We start from the raw sequence: 18,977 nt of genomic DNA, 5'->3' as shown, positions 1-18,977 counted from the left end.
TCCCTCATGATCTGTAAGAAACTTGTTGGTTATTTGGTAATGGTTAATGATTTGGCAAAATGGATAATTGGGCATAAGAAAAAACTTGAGAGAGTTCATAAGGTGTACCTGATGTTGTGACCACACTGGAGGTAGATGATTGTTCAAGTCGTGATGGTAGGGTCACTTCCACATGAAAATTTTGAAGGAAGCTGAGTTGCTTAATTGGTCAGGTAGAAAGGCGATGAGAAGGAGGTGACATGGGAGTGGGAGAAGGTATGTGAGGGGAAGGAGCATTATCAATATTTATAATTTCATAACTTTCTGACTAAGTAGGTGTGCCTGGTATATGATCATCATAAAAAGTGGAGGTTATGGGAGGAGGAATCATGGGACTCTCAGTGGCAGCGAAAATGTGTTTAAGAGGGAATTATTTTTCAAAGAAAGTAACATCTCAGGATACAAACACTCTATGGAGTTTAACATTATATACTCTATATCTTTTTTGTCCATAGGGGTACCCAAGAAAAATACAATAGACTACACATACATCAAATTTGGATGATTTGTGGGCATGAGTGGATGCAAAACATAAACATTCAAATACTTGTAAATATGAATAATTAGGAACAATATTAAACAACTCCTCATAAGGTGTTTCACTTTGCAAAACTGGGGTAAGTGTCCGATTTATGTGATAAACAGTGGTTAAAATGACACCCCCCAAAATCTTTTAGGAATATGGGCTTGAAAAAGCAAGGCTCGTGTCATATTTAGCAAGTGTCTATGTTTACGTTCTGCTATCCCATTTTGCTACGGAGTGTGAACACAACTTGTTTGGTGGACAATACCTTTGGACAAGTAATAAGCCATAAGAATAAATTCAGAGCCATTATCACTACACACAACTTTGACCTTGGAAGAAATTTGGGTTTTTATCATACTAATAATATTAATCAAGTGAGTCTGAGTTTCATATTTGTTGTGCATCAAATCGATCCATGTGCACCTAGTAAAATCATCAACTATAGTGAAAAAATATTGGGCTCCATAAATAAATACAATTTGGTAACCACCCCCCCCCCCCCCCCCCCCCCCCCCCCCCCCCCCCCCCCCCCCCCCCCCCGATCGATATCAATATGCAACATTGCAAAAGATGATAATTTTTATTTTCCGAATTACGTGATTAGGTTACAAATTTATACAGTGATATATCTCGAATCAATACAAAATTACAAATCTAACTTATCTACAGGATCTGTCTATCTTCAATATTCTTATCTTCGAGAGAGAGAGAAAACTATAAGTCGCACTATCCTTAAATAAATGCATAATGGTCTCTGAGTGCGAATAAAGGTGATAACAGGGCATAGTACTCTTGTCTTAAAACAAGAGTTTCCTCCTTTCTTTTGCGGTAAAACAGTAAGGCAGAGACTTGAAGAAGAGAGGAGAATAAGAATATAGTGAACTGGGTAAAGATGGAGTGGCGTCAGATAGGAGATAAAAGGATGAAACCATGTCGTCGTCGAGGCTCGCGGATGTGAACTGCATTGAAGGCGTTTACAGTCAGAGGTTAAGGATTGTTGATGTGTCGCCTGCAGAGAATATAGTGAACTGGGTAAAGATGGAGTGGCGTCAGATAGGAGATAAAAGGATGAAACCACGTCGTCGTCAAGGCTCGCGGATGTGAACTGCATTGAAGGCGTTTACAGTCAGAGGTTAAGGATTGTTGATGTGTCGCCCATCTTTGAAACTCTACAAGCCACCTACTATCGCAGGCTGCTTTCCATCTTTTCTTTCTCAACCGTCTCCATTCCTGAAAGCTGCTTTCCATCTTTTCTTTCTCAACCGTCTCCATTCCTGTTTCCCCAACACCTTCCAAGTCTCCACATAATCTTCTTACTATTATGTTTGAGATTTCACATCTTTTGCAGTTTCAACAGCAGCTCAATAACTCGCATATATTTGCATATTACTGTTCTGAGCTGTACCTTAAAGCAAGAAAATTTAAATAAAAACCCTCTAAAAAAACCTAAATTTATTAGTATATATTTTATTAAATTACTTAGCTTCATGGTTCAAAGTTCTCCTTTTGAAGGGTTCAACTGGACAGTGTACACACACTTCGGTCTTTCTCTTTCTGTCACTCAATACCAATTGCGTTGCTTCTTCTTCCTGACAGTTCAGGTGATCTCTTCGTAAGATTTCCCGGCGAGAAATGAACGTCGAGGGACCTGCATATGCCGGTGACGGGGAAGACAAGAGGAAGAGTAGCAAAGACGACGAAGAAGAAGCCAATAAGAGAATACCCTTTTTAAAGCTCTTTGCCTTTGCGGATTTCTATGATTACGTCTTGATGTTTATTGGGTCGTTGGGAGCTTGTGTTCACGGCGCGTCCATTCCCGTTTTCCTCATTTTCTTTGGGAAACTCATAAACATCATCGGAGTTGCTTACCTCTTTCCTGCTTCTGTTTCTCATGAAGTGACAAAGGTGATTGGTTTCCACTAAGTTTAGTCATCAAGCAGCCAACCGACACTGCTCTGTTTCTGACACTTTTTTTCTTCCAGTACGCTCTGGACTTCGTTTACCTCGGCCTGGTTATCCTATTCTCGTCATGGACAGGTGAGTTTCTCAATTCCAGATTCGTGTTCCGGTTTTATATGCTGAAGAGAAGCATTCCTTTTGGTAACTTACGAGAACGGGTATGTAATGATTATCACAGAGGTGGCTTGTTGGATGCACACCGGCGAAAGACAGGCCGCAAAGATGAGACTCGCGTACTTGAGATCGATGTTAAGTCAGGAAATACGGATTTTCGATACGGAAGCTTCGACTGGAGAGTTTATCGCTGCCATCACCAGTGATGTCTTGATCATTCAAGATGCAATCTCTGAGAAGGTAAGAGCTTCATTTTCTATTTTTTTTAGTTTAAATCCTCCCTAAAAAAATTGAAATTTTCTTTTAAACGCAGGCTAGACTGCTCCTTGCTCCGTAGATATCTGATAACTTTGAATCCTCTTCATTCTACAGATACGAACGTAGGAAGAACTGTGTGTCTCCTTCAGGGCATATCCAGAATTTTAGCAAATGGCTTAAAACAATACGACCTTCTTTTTCGATTAAAAAAAAAACAAAAATTATAACAAAATTGTGTTAATTCATGAAGATACAAATAAATGAGATGAAAATAACAAAAACATAATTTCTTCTCAACTTCAATAAGAGAAGATAATGGAATCAGAATTTTGTACCTCCAAAATCACATATAGAGTATCGTAAATCTTAGTGTATTAGAATATTTTCACTCCTTAATCACTAATTTATTTGAGTAAATCAATCTTAGTATATTGAGTTTGGATTCCGCAATCGATTGGTCCAGTAAATCGATTGGATTCCTCATTGAGTACTGTTAAACCGATCCATTCCCATCATATGGAGAAGATGAAGGAGATTCATGGGCAGAAATGGGAAATGGGTTCGTTTACAACTACTGACCACGTAATGGGTAAGGAGCCAGGGTAGTTCTGGATCAACCAGAGTAGCAGTAAGGTCAAAAGTGTAGAGATTATGCTGGAATAGAGTGTAATGAGATGGGTGATGCAGGTAGGGAACTTCATACACTACATAAGCCGGTTCTTGGTGGGATTCACCATCGGCTTCCTCCGTGTTTGGCAGATTAGCTTGGTCACGTTATCTATAGTGCCTTTAATCGCTATAGCCGGCGGAATCTACGCCTATATAGCCACCGGGCTAATAGCCAGGGTCCGGAAATCCTACCAGAGGGCCGGTGAGATCGCCGAAGAGGTATACAAAACTAATTCTCTGGTTCTTTGACACGAGTTGTCTGTAGCCTGTAGTGGAACGATTCTCCAGTTTTGAAGTGTTTCAGGTCATCGCAAATGTGCGTACCGTCCAAGCATTTGTGGGAGAAGAAAAAGCGGTACGATCTTACAGAAATGCACTTCAAAAGACATACCAGTATGGGAAGAAGGCGGGGTTGGCCAAGGGTTTGGGATTGGGGACGATGCACTGCGTGCTCTTTCTTTCCTGGGCTCTGCTCGTTTGGTTCACCAGTATTATCGTCCATAAGAACATCGCCAATGGTGGAGAATCATTCACCACCATGTTGAATGTAGTCATCGCTGGCCTGTGAGTTTCATTTCCCTCATTAATTATTCTAGATCGTACTGTAACTTCTGAACCAGTCCTCGACAAACTGGTTTATTGCTCACAAATCAATGGCTGGGAATTTTTCTCAGGTCACTTGGGTTGGCCGCACCGAACCTCTCCACATTTGCCCGAGCTACAGCAGCAGCGTACCCCATCTTTGAGATGATAGAGAGAGCAGCCACAGAGACCACAACGAGTTCCAGGACTGGGATAACTCTGAACAAAGTGGAAGGTAACATTCAATTCAAGGACGTCTGCTTCAGCTATCCATCTCGACCTGATGTGACGATCTTCGATAAGCTTTGCTTAGATATACCAGCCGGGAAGATAGTGGCTCTCGTCGGAGGGAGTGGGTCTGGCAAAAGCACTATAATTTCGTTCATAGAGCGTTTCTATGAGCCACTGTCTGGAGATATTTTGCTTGATGGATTTGACATCAGAAGATTGGAGCTTAAGTGGCTCAGACAGCAAATTGGTCTGGTTAATCAAGAGCCCGCACTCTTTGCTACTAGCATTCGGGAAAACATTCTGTATGGAAAAGATGATGCCACCATTGATGAGATCACCAGAGCCGCGAAACTTTCAGAAGCTATTACCTTCATCAAAAACCTTCCTGACAAATACGAGACTCAGGTGCTCTTCCCTCTACATCAACTGTAGTTCTTGCAATCCTAGGAGTTCAAGTAAGCGTCTTAATTGTTTCAGATGGTTTACAGGTGGGAGAGAGAGGAGTCCAGTTATCAGGTGGGCAAAAGCAGCGAATTGCAATCTCGAGAGCAATACTGAAAAACCCGTCGATTCTCCTCCTCGATGAAGCCACTAGCGCACTGGATGTTGAGTCCGAGAAGAGCATCCAAGAGGCCCTCGATCAAGTGATGGTCGGCCGGACGACTGTCGTGGTGGCGCACAGGCTATCTACAATCCGAAATGCAGACGTGATTGCTGTAGTCCAAGAAGGCAAGATTGTTGAGACTGGAACCCACGAAGAGCTCATGTCTGACCCACAAAGTGCCTACGCTTTGCTTGCTCAAGTGCACGAAGCTGCATCTTCTTCACACAGACACCTGGTCTCTAATGGCCACACCATTGGAGGACCTACCAGGTGAGTACTCGAGCCAATTTAGGCCGTTCAAATTATTATTTTTATAGAAAATATATGCACACACCCCTTTAATTCCTGAATCTTGCTTAAAGAATAGTCGAGTATGGATTAATACCTATTGGTTTTATTAGTGGGAAAGAAACATTTTAACTTGATTAGTCGATTAACCTTAAACCCAATTTAACATGGTATCAGAGCAGGTGAAAGAAAATGTTAAAAAATATTCCTTTCGGCGATAGACATTAGATCCAACTTCACAAATCCGACACTTTACACTAGAAACCCAAGTCACATTCAAATTACATTATTGCTTAGGAAGTTTTTCAAAAATTTAGATATAAGATTTAAGTGATCTATTAAAACCTGGTTTTATTAAACCCATGCCTTTCTTTCTTCATAACATTCTTAAAAATATTTTTTTGTTCTTCAATTTAGGAAAAAAACCTATTGAAAAGTTTAGACTGACAGATAAGGAGTGTTTTTCAAATTCGACAGCATAAAATACCCTGGAGAATCATCCATAACAACAGCGAGCATCGGAAGCAGCTTCCGTTCAGACAGAGACTCTGTTGAAGTAGAGACTGCAAAGCAGAAGCCGGTGTCAATGAGAAGGTTATTTTCGATGGCGGCCCCTGATTGGATTTTTGGAGTTTTTGGGACGATGGGTGCTTCTGTAGTAGGGGCTCAGATGCCGCTGTTTGCTCTGGGAGTGTCTCAAGCTCTCATCTCATACTACATGGACTGGGAGACGACACAGAGAGAAGTCAAGAAGATTGCGCTCCTGTTCTGTGGTGGTGCAGCCATTACTGTATTCTTTCATGCGATGGAACACTACTGCTTCGGAATCATGGGCGAGCGGCTTACTCTTCGTGTTCGAGAAATGATGTTTAGAGGTATTAAGCTTTAGCGATTCAAATGGTAACTTGGGGAATTTCAGCCTGCTCCTTATTCACGTCTCTTGGTTGCAGCAATTCTAAGAAACGAGATTGGGTTCTTCGATGAGCCTAGCAATACCAGCTCAATGCTATCGTCTCGTCTTGTAGCTGATGCCACTCTGCTGAGAACCATTGTGGTGGATCGTTCGACCATTCTGTTGCAGAATTTTTCAATGGCTATAACTTCTTTCGTTATTGCCTTCATCTTGAACTGGCGAATCACTCTTGTTATCCTGGCGACCTACCCATTACTTGTCAGTGGACATATCAGCGAGGTGCCTTTATTTCTTAACTAGGAAAATGATGGTTCTACATACGAATTTCCATTTCTGTAGATCTAACTAGAAATTGAGCTGCGATAAATCATCTTTGGAAGAGATGAACATAGTTGCAAGTAACTGTCATTTGATTTTTTTTTTTTTTTTTTGAAGTTTCTTCACTTTGTTGCAACAGAAACTCTTCCTGCAAGGCTACGGAGGCAACTTGAGCAAGTCCTACCTGAAAGCTAACATGATTGCTGGTGAAGCAGTAAGCAATATTCGAACAGTGGCTGCCTTCTGCTCTGAAGATAAGGTCATGGACCTCTACATGCAAGAGCTGAAAGCACCATCGAAGAGATCATTCCGACGTGGTCAGATAGCCGGTGTCTTCTTTGGCATTTCGCAGTGCTGCCTCTTCTGTTCTTATGGACTCGCCTTATGGTATCTTCTATCCACTGTAGGTTTCACCAATGCCAGAAATAAACAACAAAAAACAGTTAAAAAGGAATTAATCAGAACTGCCATTCGTATCTCAGGTATGGTTCGGTTTTGATGGGTAAGGAGCTCGCAAGTTTCAAGTCAGTCATGAAAACCTTCATGGTCTTGATTGTGACGGCAATAGGTATGGGAGAAACACTGGCCATGGCCCCTGACCTAGTTAAGGGCAATCAGATGGCTGCATCTGTTTTTGAAGTGTTGGACAGGAAGACGGAAGTAGCTGGAGATGTTGGAGAGGAGATCAACAGAATCGAGGGGACTATAGAGCTGCGCGGTGTCAGATTCAGTTACCCTTCAAGACCAGACGCGATAATATTCATGGACTTCAATCTGAAGCTATGCGCCGGAGAAAGCATGGCCTTGGTGGGTTCAAGCGGATCCGGAAAAAGTTCCGTTCTCGCTCTAATTGTGAGGTTCTATGACCCAATCGCCGGCAAGGTGTCCATAGATGGTAGGTTTTCACACAGGCCACAGCAGTGGCAATTAATCAAGGAGAAGCATTTAGCTAAAAATTGATCGCTCAAGTCATTCTCATCCATTTTTCATGCTCAAACAGGTAAGGACATCAGGAAGCTGAAGCCCAAATCCCTTCGCAGACACATTGGACTGGTCCAGCAAGAGCCAGCATTATTCGGTACCACCATCTACGACAATATACTGTATGGGAAGGATGGAGCTAGTGAAGTGGAGGTCATTGAAGCAGCAAAGCTGGCCAATTTGCACTCATTCATCAGCGCTCTTCCGAAGGGGTACTCGACCATGGTGGGCGAGAAAGGGGTTCAACTTTCCGGGGGGCAGAAACAACGGGTAGCCATCGCCAGAGCAGTTCTTAAGAACCCAGCAATACTACTACTGGATGAAGCCACAAGTGCACTGGATGTTGAGTCTGAACGCCTGGTTCAACAAGCACTGGATCGTCTCATGAAGAGTCGCACGACAGTTGTGGTTGCTCACCGCTTGTCTACAATCCAGGATGCAGATCTTATTTCAGTATTGCAAGATGGGAAGATAATAGAGCAGGGAAACCACTCGACATTGGTAGCAAACCAAGATAGCGCATACTATAAATTGGTTAATCTGCAGCAACAACAACAGCAAGAAACGCAGCTGGGATGATAATAAAAGATGAGTGTGTCTAATTGTTTAGTTTTGTGGAGGAAGATGAAGGTGGTGATACAAGGAGATTGAAACAGAGTAAAACTCAAACTGTGAGTTATTGAGACAGACTCAAATTGTAAAAAGTTGTAAAATCTACAAACTGTATCATAACTCTATAAATAATGCATACCTGATCAATGAAAGTTCGGCAGAATTAATTTACCTTCCAATCTGATATGGTATCAGAGCTTCCGAATCCTCCTTCCCGTCGCTGAAGAAACAGAGCTCTCAGTCCTTCCCTCTCTACAACTCTCGATTTTCCTTCTTTTTCTCGCTATCCCATCTCTGAATCACCGCTATCAAAAGTGACTCACCACCATCAATAGTGACTCACTGCCATCAAAAGTGACCATCGCTGAAGGACCAGAGCCGCAGCCCTCTGTCCTTCTATAACGCTTCCATCGTCTTTCAACGAACTGTATCACCTCCTCTCTGCCATCACTAGAGCTGCGCCACTGAGGGCCGTCATTGCCATCATCGCAAACCTTCCTCGCCGCTGCCGTTGCCGTCATCGGTACCTGGTATTTTTCTTTCCCTCCTCTCCGTCTCGCTAAATCCCTACGGTTTTTGTTCTACACAATCGTCGCCATGTTAGCCGTTTTTATGAGAAACGATTTTCTCATTAACGTGGTCTCAAATTTCTGGCAGTTGCAACTCCCTCGGTAACACAAAGCCATGAATAACCTTGATGGGAGGTTGGCTTCGGTTAAGATGTGTTTTTCAGTCCCCTGTCTCGTCACACAAACCCCTTCAGTTGAGCCATCGCCGTGAGTAATCAGAGATCGGAAGCGCCGAACACGAACAGAAAACAGAGAGAAGGAATTTGAGCGTATGGAAGGAGGTACGATTTATCTTCCATTTAATTTAGAATGAATTTCATGTAGTTATTAGAAATTCATGTTTAAGGCTTATAGTTGGTATCAGAGCAATCCCGGGTTAGACCACTGGAGAGCTGCAAAGAAAGTCATGGGGTAGCTTCAAGGAACCAAAGACTATGTTTTTTTTTTTTTTTTTAAAAAAAAAACCAATTCTGTGCTCGCTGCTTGCAGACGCCGGGGCTCTGGCATCGGCGACAGCCAGTGTCGAGCATGATGCCGACACCGGCGACCATTCCACACTGTTGCTGGCGCCGACAATTTACAGAACGCCGACGGAGGCGGTTGTCTCGTGACGCCTGAGAGTGTCGGAGACGCAGCGCTAACGCTGGCGACAATTCCGACATGTTTTCCGGCATCGACGAATTGAAAGAACGCCGGCGGAACGCCGACGAATTTTTCTTCCGCGCGCGGCTGGAGGTTGAAGACGACCTCCAGCGCGCAGAAACATTTGATTAAATTCATATGGTTGTTTTGTAAATACCATCGAGTTGGCTTGGGACGAGTTTTCTGCGACTCTCCGTTCCAACTCGGCAACCGTGACTCAGGTCAGGTTGACTCGAAGAAGAAAAAAAAAAAAAAAAGTCGAGTCGACTCGGACGAGTTGAGTTGGCTCACCGTTCCTGGGCCGAGCCGACTCGGTGCTTAAATTAGTTTTGCGCCGGCGGGATTCGAACCCGCGTGCGATGGGAAAATTACTTGTGCCAGTGACCATTAGGCCACTGGTCGTTTGTTGTTTAGTATATAGGAATGTTTAGATTTATTTCCTGTTACAGTTTTTTATGCAATTTTTGGGATATATGTAAATGCATGAAATTAAAGTTATGCACAATATTATAGTTTTTAATTGTGCATATCTTATGAGCATATTTGGTGCATAATGATAACATGTTAGTGTAAGTTACAATTTTGCAATTCATGCTATTCTCATATATTTATGAGATTTAATGTCTAGTGATCCATATAATTTTTATTAATTAGAGAGTAGCCACAACATCTTTAACTTAATAAAAATTATATATTATGATTAAGATCACATAAAGAATATTAGACATTAATTGTAACTAATTTTATTTGATATAATAAATTTTATCCCACAAGAATTTTTATTATATTTGAGTTTATTAGTTAGGATAAAATATCAAGTTATTCATAATTTACCCACAGGGATTATGAATTCATAAATAATTTGTAGTTTTATCATAAAGAAAAAATTAGAAATTAATTGTAATTAATTATACTTAATATAATAAATTTTATCCCACAAGAATTTTTTATTATATTTGAGTATATTAATTAGGATAAAATATCAAATTATTCATAATTTACCCACAGGAATTATGAATTCATAAATAATTTGATAGTTTTATCATCAAGTTTACTCATAAAGAATCTTGAATCTACTTGAATTAAAAACATTTAGCCCACAGGCAATGTTTTTTTTATGTCAGTTGATTTGATTTTTAAGCATGATTTACATTGGTAAAGCATGATATTTTATTCAGGCCTCAATTTTAACATCGGCATATAATTTGTAATTTTATGCAGTTGTACAACCTGCACATTTCTCTGATTTTCGTTGTGATATCCTTGATCTTAAGGGAGATAACTATAAGGTCTGGAAAGAGAGAATACTTCTTCATTTAGGGTGGATGGACATAGATTATGCTATTAGGAAAGACGAACCACCCATAATTACTGATACCAGTACTACAGCTACAATTACACTTTATGAACGATGGGAGCGATCTAATCGCCTCAGTGTAATGTTCATTAAGACAAAAATTGCTGCTGGTATTCGTGGTTCTGTTGAACAGTATGAAAGTGTCAAAGACTTGCTGAAAGCCATTGATGCTCAATTTGTCACTTCAGATAGGGCATTTGCAAACACCCTAATCATGAAGTTCTCATCCCTAAAGCACACCAATATGAGAGGTGTGCGTGAGCACATCATGTAAATGAGGGATATTGCGGCTCAATTAAAAAATCTTGAGTATGATATGTCAGAATCTTTTGTGGTGCATTACATTCTGAATTCCCTTTCGTACCAATATGGACCCTTCAAAATCTCGTACAACACACATAAAGATAAAAGGTCAGTTAATGAACTTTGACCATGTGTGTTCAAGAGGAAGGGAGACTGGTGATGGAACAAGGAGAAAATGCCATGATGGCAACACATGGAAAGGGCAAGTATCAAGCCAAACAAAAAGGGAAGGGTAAAATATCCCCCCAAGCTGGTATTAAGAAAGATTCAAAGTGTTTTTTTCTGTAAAAAGAAGGGACACATGAAGAAGGAATGTGCCAAGTTTCAGAAATGGCTTGCTGACAAAGGTACACCAACCTCATTTGTTTGTTATGAATCTAATATGGTTAATGTCAATAATTACACTTGGTGGATTGATTCTGGATCAACAATCCACATCTCGAATTCCTTGCAGAGTTTGCAAAACCTAAGGAAACCAATGGGAAGTGAGCATCAAATATTCTCAGGAGATCAGATGAGCTCACATGTGGAAGCTATAGGAACTTGCTATTTAACTTTAAGTAGTAGCTTTGTTTTAAAATTAGAAAAGACCTTTTATGTTCCAAGTTTCTCTAGAAACTTGATTTCAGTTTCAAGGCTTGCACCTTATGGATATTCTTTTAACTTTTCAGACTCATCTTTCAGTTTATATTATAAGTCTGATTGTGTTGGGAATGGTACATTGTCTGATGGTCTTTATAGCATTAATTTGCAAAACAATGCCACTTACGGTTCAATGCATGTTCACACTGGTAATAAAAGAGGTGTTATTAATGAGGATTCCTCTACATTATGGCACCGGAGATTAGGTCATATCTCCATAGATAGAATTAAAAGATTAGTGAATGAAGGGGTACTTAATACTCTGGATTTTACTTATTTTTGAGACTTGTGTAGACTGCATTAAGGGAAAGCAGACTAACAAGTCAAAGAAATGTGCCAATAGGAGTTCAACCATATTAGAGATCATACATACTGATATATGTAGTCCAGACATGGACTCACATGGTCAGAAATACTTTATCTCTTTTATAGATGATTCCTCACGATACATGTATCTCTACATGCTTTATAACAAGAATGAAGCATTAGACACCTTTAAGATCTTTAAGGCTGAAGTAGAGACACAATGCGGTAAACAAATTAAGATCGTGAGATTAGATAGAGGTGGAGAATACTATGGTAGATACACAGAGAATGGACAAGCACCAGGGCCATTTGCAAAGTTTCTTCGGGAACATGGGATTGTTGTCCAATATACCATGCCTGGTTGTCCGGACCAAAATGGTGTAGCAGAAAGAAGAAATCGAACATTATTAGGCATGGTGCGGAGTATGATTAGCAACTCCAATCTTCCTAGATCCTTGTGGCCTGAAGCACTTAAGACGGCAGTGTATATATTAAACCGAGTTCCAACCAAGGTTATTCCAAAAACGCCATTTGAATTATGGAAAGGTTGGAAACCGAGTTTGCGACATATGCGCGTTTGGGGATGCCCGTCTGAAGTGAGAATTTATAATTCACAAGAGAAGAAGTTGGACCCAAGGACCATCCATTAGTGGGTATTTCATTGGATATGCTGAAAGGTCTAAAGGTTACAGATTTTATTGTCCATCTCACAACACTAGGATAGTGGAATCAAGAAATGCAAAATTTCTTGAAAATGACTTGATTAGTGGGAGGAATCCAACTCGGAACATAGTTTTTGAGAAGGATTATTCAGAATCTCAACCTTCCACCTCAAGTGATAGATTGGTTATTGTTCACAACACCCCCTCACGTACAAACTGGTGTTGAACAACCAATCATTGAAGTTCCACAAATTGCTGACAACATTCCAGTAGATCAAGTTCTTCAAGAGTTGCCAAACACTTTTGAACAACTAGTTGAACCACTTAATTCTTAGGAAAATGATGGTTCTACATTAAGAAGATCTACTAGACTCAGGAGATCAACAATTCCTGATGATTATATTGTGTATATGCAAGAATCTGACATTGGAACCGCAAATGATCCCATGTATTTTTCAGAAGCCATGAGTTGTAAAGAATCAGAATTATGGTGATGAATTCTATGAAGAGTAATGCCGTCTGGGATCTTGTTGAGTTGCCTTGTGGATTTAAAGTCATTGGATGTAAATGGGTCTTTAAAACAAAGAAAGACTCATTAGGTAACATTGAGCGATACAAGTCAAGACTCGTTGCTAAGGGATTCACTCAGAAATAAGGAATCGATTACAAGGAAACTTTTTCTCCTGTATCTAAGAAAGATTCCTTGCGCATTATTTTGGCATTAGTAGCCCATAAATGAAACTTAGAATTATGAATTCTATCTCTAGGCCATTAAGAATATATTGTGATAATTCAGCTGCTGTTTTTATGGCCAAGAACAACAAAAGTGGAAGTCGAAGTAAACACATCGACATAAAGTATTTCGCCATACAAGAACGTGTTAAAGAAAAGAAAGTGGTCATTGAGCACGTTAGCACTGACTTAATGATCGCAGATCCTTTGACTAAGGGCATGCCACCGTTTAAATTCAAGGATCATGTTGTGAATATGGGACTTGGTTCCATTATGTAAATTTTTTCATTGTATGAATAATGTTATTTCAGTGAAATTCTTAATTAATGTGATTTTTTTTCTCATATTTATGTGCACTTTAAATTTTGAGAAAATTCATCTGTGCAGGACCAAGAGTAAACATAGGGTTTATTCATAAAGTATAAGTAATACATACATTGTAATACATGGAAGATAATACTCGTCATTAGAAGACCTATCGCCATGATTCATGTATTTATTACTTAAATTCAGATTATCGATGGGTTTAATATTATATTAGAAGTTTGGACCAAGTGGGAGAATGTTAACCGTTTTTATGAGAAACGGTTTTCTCATTAACGTGGTCTCAAATTTCTGGCAGTTGCAACTCCCTCGGTAACACGAAGCTATGAATAACCTTGATGGGAGGTTGGCTTCAGTTAATATGTGTTTTTCAATCCCCTGTCTCGTCACTCAAGCCCCTTTAGTTGAGCCATCGCCGTGAGTAATCAGAGATTGGAAGCGCCAAACACGAACAAAAAACAGAGAGAAGGAATTTGAAGCGTATGGAAGGAGGTACGATTTATCTTTCGTTTAATTTAGAATGAATTTCATGTAGTTACTAGAAATTCATGTTTAAGGCTTACACGCCATACCTGCTACCTGTCACCGCCGTTCGCTCCAACGACAACAGCACCAACTACTCCCAGCATTCTAGCCAGGGCCGCCGGAATACCTTCCCCCCGTGTCGTTTCAGCAGAACCCCGAGAGCGACCTAAGTTCAGGCGTCAAATTATTTCCCACTGCGAGTTTCTTTAGCGCGTGTGTGAGCTCACACGTGCAAACTTCGTACGAGCGAAAAAAAGAAAAGAAAAAAGAAACGTCTGACTTTGTCCCCATAGCTCCTTAAGAGACTCCAACTACAATTCTCAATGCCCATGACCCAATCAAGCCTGTTATGGTGCTCAACATCCACAATTATGTCAAACTTGTATCCACCAATTATCTTTGCTGAAAACTTCATATGGATGATGTTCTTATTGGTTATGATCTCTACAAGTTTGTTGATAGTTTTATCTTGTGCCCTTAGTCACAAAGATAGTTAATAATCTCACCACTCTCAATCCCGAATACCATACATGACTTTGTTAGGACAACCTGATCTTTGGTGATCTAGCCGGCTCTCTCATTCCATCTCTCATTCCGCTTATCACCCAATCAAGGACCTTTCATGAAGCCTGAAATACTCTGACCAACACTTATGCCCGGTCTTCACGCGGTCACATCAAGCAAATCAAAGAACAATTCAAACAAGCCACTAAAGGATCTCAAACAATTTCTGAGTATATGCAATTTATTAAAACTTGAGCTAATGAACTTGTGCCCCTTAGAGAAAACCTATGGATGTAGAGGATTTAACTGAAAAACAATTGAATGGACTCGATGATGATTACAAACCACTTGTTGATATTATCAATGGTTGAGACATGCCGATTTCCTTTAAAGAACTGCTTGAAAAACTCATCAACAAGGAACTCTCGCTACGTGTCCATCAAGTTCACTCCTCTCCACTTCCAGCTTTTGCAAATCCCACTAGTTCTCGCTCCATTTCTGGAAAGATAGGTAATTGTAATAACTGACAACATGGGGTGTCCTCCTATTGCCCACAACTAGCTCTTGCCTTAGGTCTCCCCAACACCGTCACTACGGATGGTTGATCTCAGCCTCAACCCTACCTCAGATATTTTCAACGGTGCCGTGAACAGGACATAGTTCCACAATGTCATGTCTTTTCATTAGATGCAACCACTCCCGCCACCGGCCTAGGTTCCTCACCAATCTCCTCACTAGCCACCTCGCTCTTCAACATCATAGCAATCGTGAACACATCTTGCAACCGCCAACTCTCCTACTGGTTCTACTTGGCTTATGGATAGTGGAGCATCACACCATGTTACCATTGACTTAACTAATCTCTTACTTCACACTCCTTATGACAACACTGACGATATTATGATTGGTGCAAATCTCTCTCTACACTATCACACCAATTGTCCTTAAATAATATTTTTTGTGTTGCTACCATGCAAAAGAATCTTATTTCTCAGTTTTGTACATCTAACAATACTTGAATTCTTACCTACTTCTTTTCATGTGAAGGATATTTGCACGAGGGCAACACTTTTCCAGGGTTGAGCTATGGATGGTGTGTATGAATGGTCATCATCCTCTGTCCAGTCTTAGCCAATAATCACTTTCTCTAGTGTCAAGATCACTCCGTCTGTGTAACATCATCGCTTAGGTCATCTATATTCTATAATTCTCAGGCACATCATGTCCATCAGCTAGATTTATCGCACCCTCTAAATCTTAATTTTACTTGCAATTCTTGTCAATACAAAAAAGTCTCAAATTATCACTCCCCCACTCCACCCTTGTCTCTTTCTCCCCTCATTACATTATATTCTCAGATGTCAAGACTCTCCTATTTATATTATTGATGATTTAAAAAGTTGTTATTTTTGTGGATCACTTTACGAAGTATATCTAGTTTTACCATCTCAAAAGATAATCACATGTGTTTGATATAATTATCTTCTTTAAATTTTCTTATTGAAAACTTCTTTGGTAAATGGATTAAGACACTCTATTATGATAACAGGGGGGGGGGGGGGGGGGGGGAGGAGGTGTGGGGAGTTGTTGGGTGGATATGAAGCAATGTACTCTTTTCTAGAAACCAATGACATCTCTCATCTCACGTCCCCTCCACATACACTTGAACACAATGGGTATTTCAAAACACTTGAACATCGTCATATTGTCGAAACATGTCTGTCTCTTCTTTATCATGCCTCCATACCTCTATCTTACTGGTCATATAATTTTTCCGTTGTTGTCTATCTCATCGACCATCTACCTACTCCCACACTTAATCTTCCTTCACCATGTGCCAAACATTTTGGTACACCTCCTAACTACTTTAAACTTTGTAGTTTTGGTTGTCTCTGTTATCCACGGTAGGTCATACTCTTCCCACTAACTCTCTCTATGTTTCTCTCCTCGTGTTTTTCTTGGGTATTCTACCACTCAAGTGCCTATTTATGTCTTCAACCCACTATCTCTCGTCTCTATGCGTCACATCATGTTAAATTCGTTGAGTCTATCTTCCCCTTCACTTCACTTAAGTCTCACCCTCCCACTAGTGTTGAAATGTGTCCCTACTTTTGGCTACCATCCACGACAACTTCAATCCTTGCACCCTCTACAAGCTCCGTTCATGACCTCACACCTAATCCCTCTCCAACACCAAACCCCACTCCAACACCTAACCACACTCAACCATCAGATTGTCAAGAAGTATTCCTGACGGTGAAGCAAGACCACAGAATAGCGACGGCCTGAGTTCACGATCTGGTTTCTCGGGAGCGAAGAAGACGTTCGTCGGACAGAGGCTGACAGTATAACGAGAGCTCTCAACTCTTATGGCGGTGGACGGAACCACCACCAGCTCACGGGACTGATGGAACAGTCTAGACGGAGATCGTTGTGCTCTATGGGCTCTCGGCGAAGAGGACAGCACTAGAGAAGACGAACAGTCTCAAAAAATGCTCTCTTGACTTCCTCTCTCTTCATTAGCTATTTAAGCTTAGGTTTAGGAGGTTATTACAAACTGGCCCCTGGGCCCAATACAATGCCTACTCTAAATACCCTATTTACATAATCCAAATTGTACAACAATTATAATTAGAAATTCTATCTAAATTACAATGCAAGATATCATAACAATCCCCCTCAAATTGATGTTGGTGAGTCAACCAACAACAATTTGCCAACCAGAAAATTATGCCATGGTTGAGACAATGCTTTGGTGAAGACAACAACCACTTGAAGATCCGAAGAGATGCACGGAAGAGATATTACCCAGTGCACCAATGTGTCGCGGATAGAGTGACAATTAACCTCAATGTGCTTGGTGCGCTCAAGGAAAATAGGATTGGCCGCAATCTGATTAGCACTCATATTATCCGCATGAAGTGGTGTAGGGGAGGTCTGAGGAAACTGGAGCTCAACAAGAAGATCGTGGAGCCAAATAAATTCAGAGCACGCAGTAGGCATGGCGCGATACTCGGCTTCGGTAGATGACTTGGACACCCGGTCTTATTTCTTACATTTCCAAGAAATCAGTGCATCCCCTAAAAACATACACTAGCCTGAAGTAGAGCGACAGGTATCAGGGCACCCTGCCCAATCAGCATCACTGTATGCAACTAGTCGAAGCATTGAGCTAGTAGGAAAGAATAATCCACGAGTAGAGGACCCGCTCAGATAGTGGATGATACGCCGAACTGCCACAAGATGAAGGAGCCGAGGAGATGACATAAACTGACTGACCTGATGAAATGCATAGGAGATGTCCGGATGAGTAGTGGTCAAATATATAAGACTCCCAACTAGACGGCAATAGAGAGTAGGAGAGTCCCTTCATCTTTTCTATATTTGACATTGACCTCCATAGGGGTAGCCATCGAAGATGTCTCCTCCCACCCAGTGAGTGTAATAAGATCTTAAATATACTTATCCTGGTTTAAGAAAATACCAGTGGGTTTGTGATGTACCTCCAACCCCAAGAAATACCAGTGGGGAGTTGTTGGGTGGATATGAAGCAATGTACTCTTTTCTAGAAACCAATGACATCTCTCATCTCACGTCCCCTCCACATACACTTGAACACAATGGGTATTTCAAAACACTTGAACATCGTCATATTGTCGAAACATGTCTGTCTCTTCTTTATCATGCCTCCATACCTCTATCTTACTGGTCATATACTTTTTCCGTTGTTGTCTATCTCATCGACACTCTACCTACTCCCACACTTAATCTTCCTTCACCATGTGCCAAACGTTTTGGTACACCTCCTAACTACTTTAAACTTTGTAGTTTTGGTTGTCTCTGTTATCCACGGCAGGTCATACTCTTCCCACAAACTCTCTCTATGTTTCTCTCCTCGTGTTTTTCTTGGGTATTCTACCACTCAAGTGCCTATTTATGTCTTCAACCCACTATCTCTCGTCTCTATGCGTCACATCATGTTAAATTCGTTGAGTCTATCTTCCCCTTCACTTCACTTAAGTCTCACCCTCCCACTAGTGTTGAAATGTGTCCCTACTTTTGGCTACCATCCACGACAACTTCAATCCTTGCACCCTCTACAAGCTCCGTTCATGACCTCACACCTAATCCCTCTCCAACACCAAACCCCACTCCAACACCTAACCACACTCAACCATCAGATTGTCAAGAAGTATTCCTGACGGTGAAGCAAGACCACAGAATAGCGACGGCCTGAGTTCACGATCTGGTTTCTCGGGAGCGAAGAAGACGTTCGTCGGACAGAGGCTGACAGCACAACGAGAGCTCTCAACTCTT

At 41.0% G+C, this 18,977-nt stretch overlaps 1 protein-coding gene across 1 annotated transcript; it reads left to right on the top strand.

Moving 5' to 3' along the window:
• Positions 1-2,197: 2,197 nt before the first annotated feature.
• On the top strand, positions 2,198-8,123 carry LOC137947723 (ABC transporter B family member 10-like). The gene is made up of 12 exons (XM_068793494.1): positions 2,198-2,470; positions 2,548-2,602; positions 2,703-2,878; positions 3,584-3,784; positions 3,870-4,129; positions 4,240-4,783; positions 4,867-5,252; positions 5,748-6,145; positions 6,221-6,462; positions 6,641-6,888; positions 6,984-7,396; positions 7,502-8,123. The coding sequence occupies exons 1-12, from the start codon at positions 2,198-2,200 to the stop codon at positions 8,059-8,061; spliced, it is 3,756 nt and encodes a 1,251-aa protein (XP_068649595.1). The 3' UTR covers positions 8,062-8,123.
• The last annotated feature ends 10,854 nt before the right edge of the window (positions 8,124-18,977 follow it).

Source organism: Aristolochia californica, unplaced genomic scaffold (assembly GCF_029961685.1).
Source record: "Aristolochia californica isolate CCGP_79_NKW_82.1479 unplaced genomic scaffold, dmAriCali1.0.hap1 SCAF_13, whole genome shotgun sequence".
Taxonomy (NCBI): domain Eukaryota; kingdom Viridiplantae; phylum Streptophyta; class Magnoliopsida; order Piperales; family Aristolochiaceae; genus Aristolochia; species Aristolochia californica.
This window is presented reverse-complemented; position numbering and strand designations above follow the sequence as displayed.

Excerpts from the sequence above, each read along its gene's own strand:
- LOC137947723 (XM_068793494.1), top strand. The coding sequence starts at position 2,198 with ATGAACGTCGAGGGACCTGCATATGCCGGTGACGGGGAAGACAAGAGG. Across the intron at positions 4,130-4,239 it reads AATGTAGTCATCGCTGGCCT|GTCACTTGGGTTGGCCGCAC; the intron begins GTGAGTTTCATT and ends AATTTTTCTCAG. Across the intron at positions 6,463-6,640 it reads TCAGTGGACATATCAGCGAG|AAACTCTTCCTGCAAGGCTA; the intron begins GTGCCTTTATTT and ends TTGTTGCAACAG.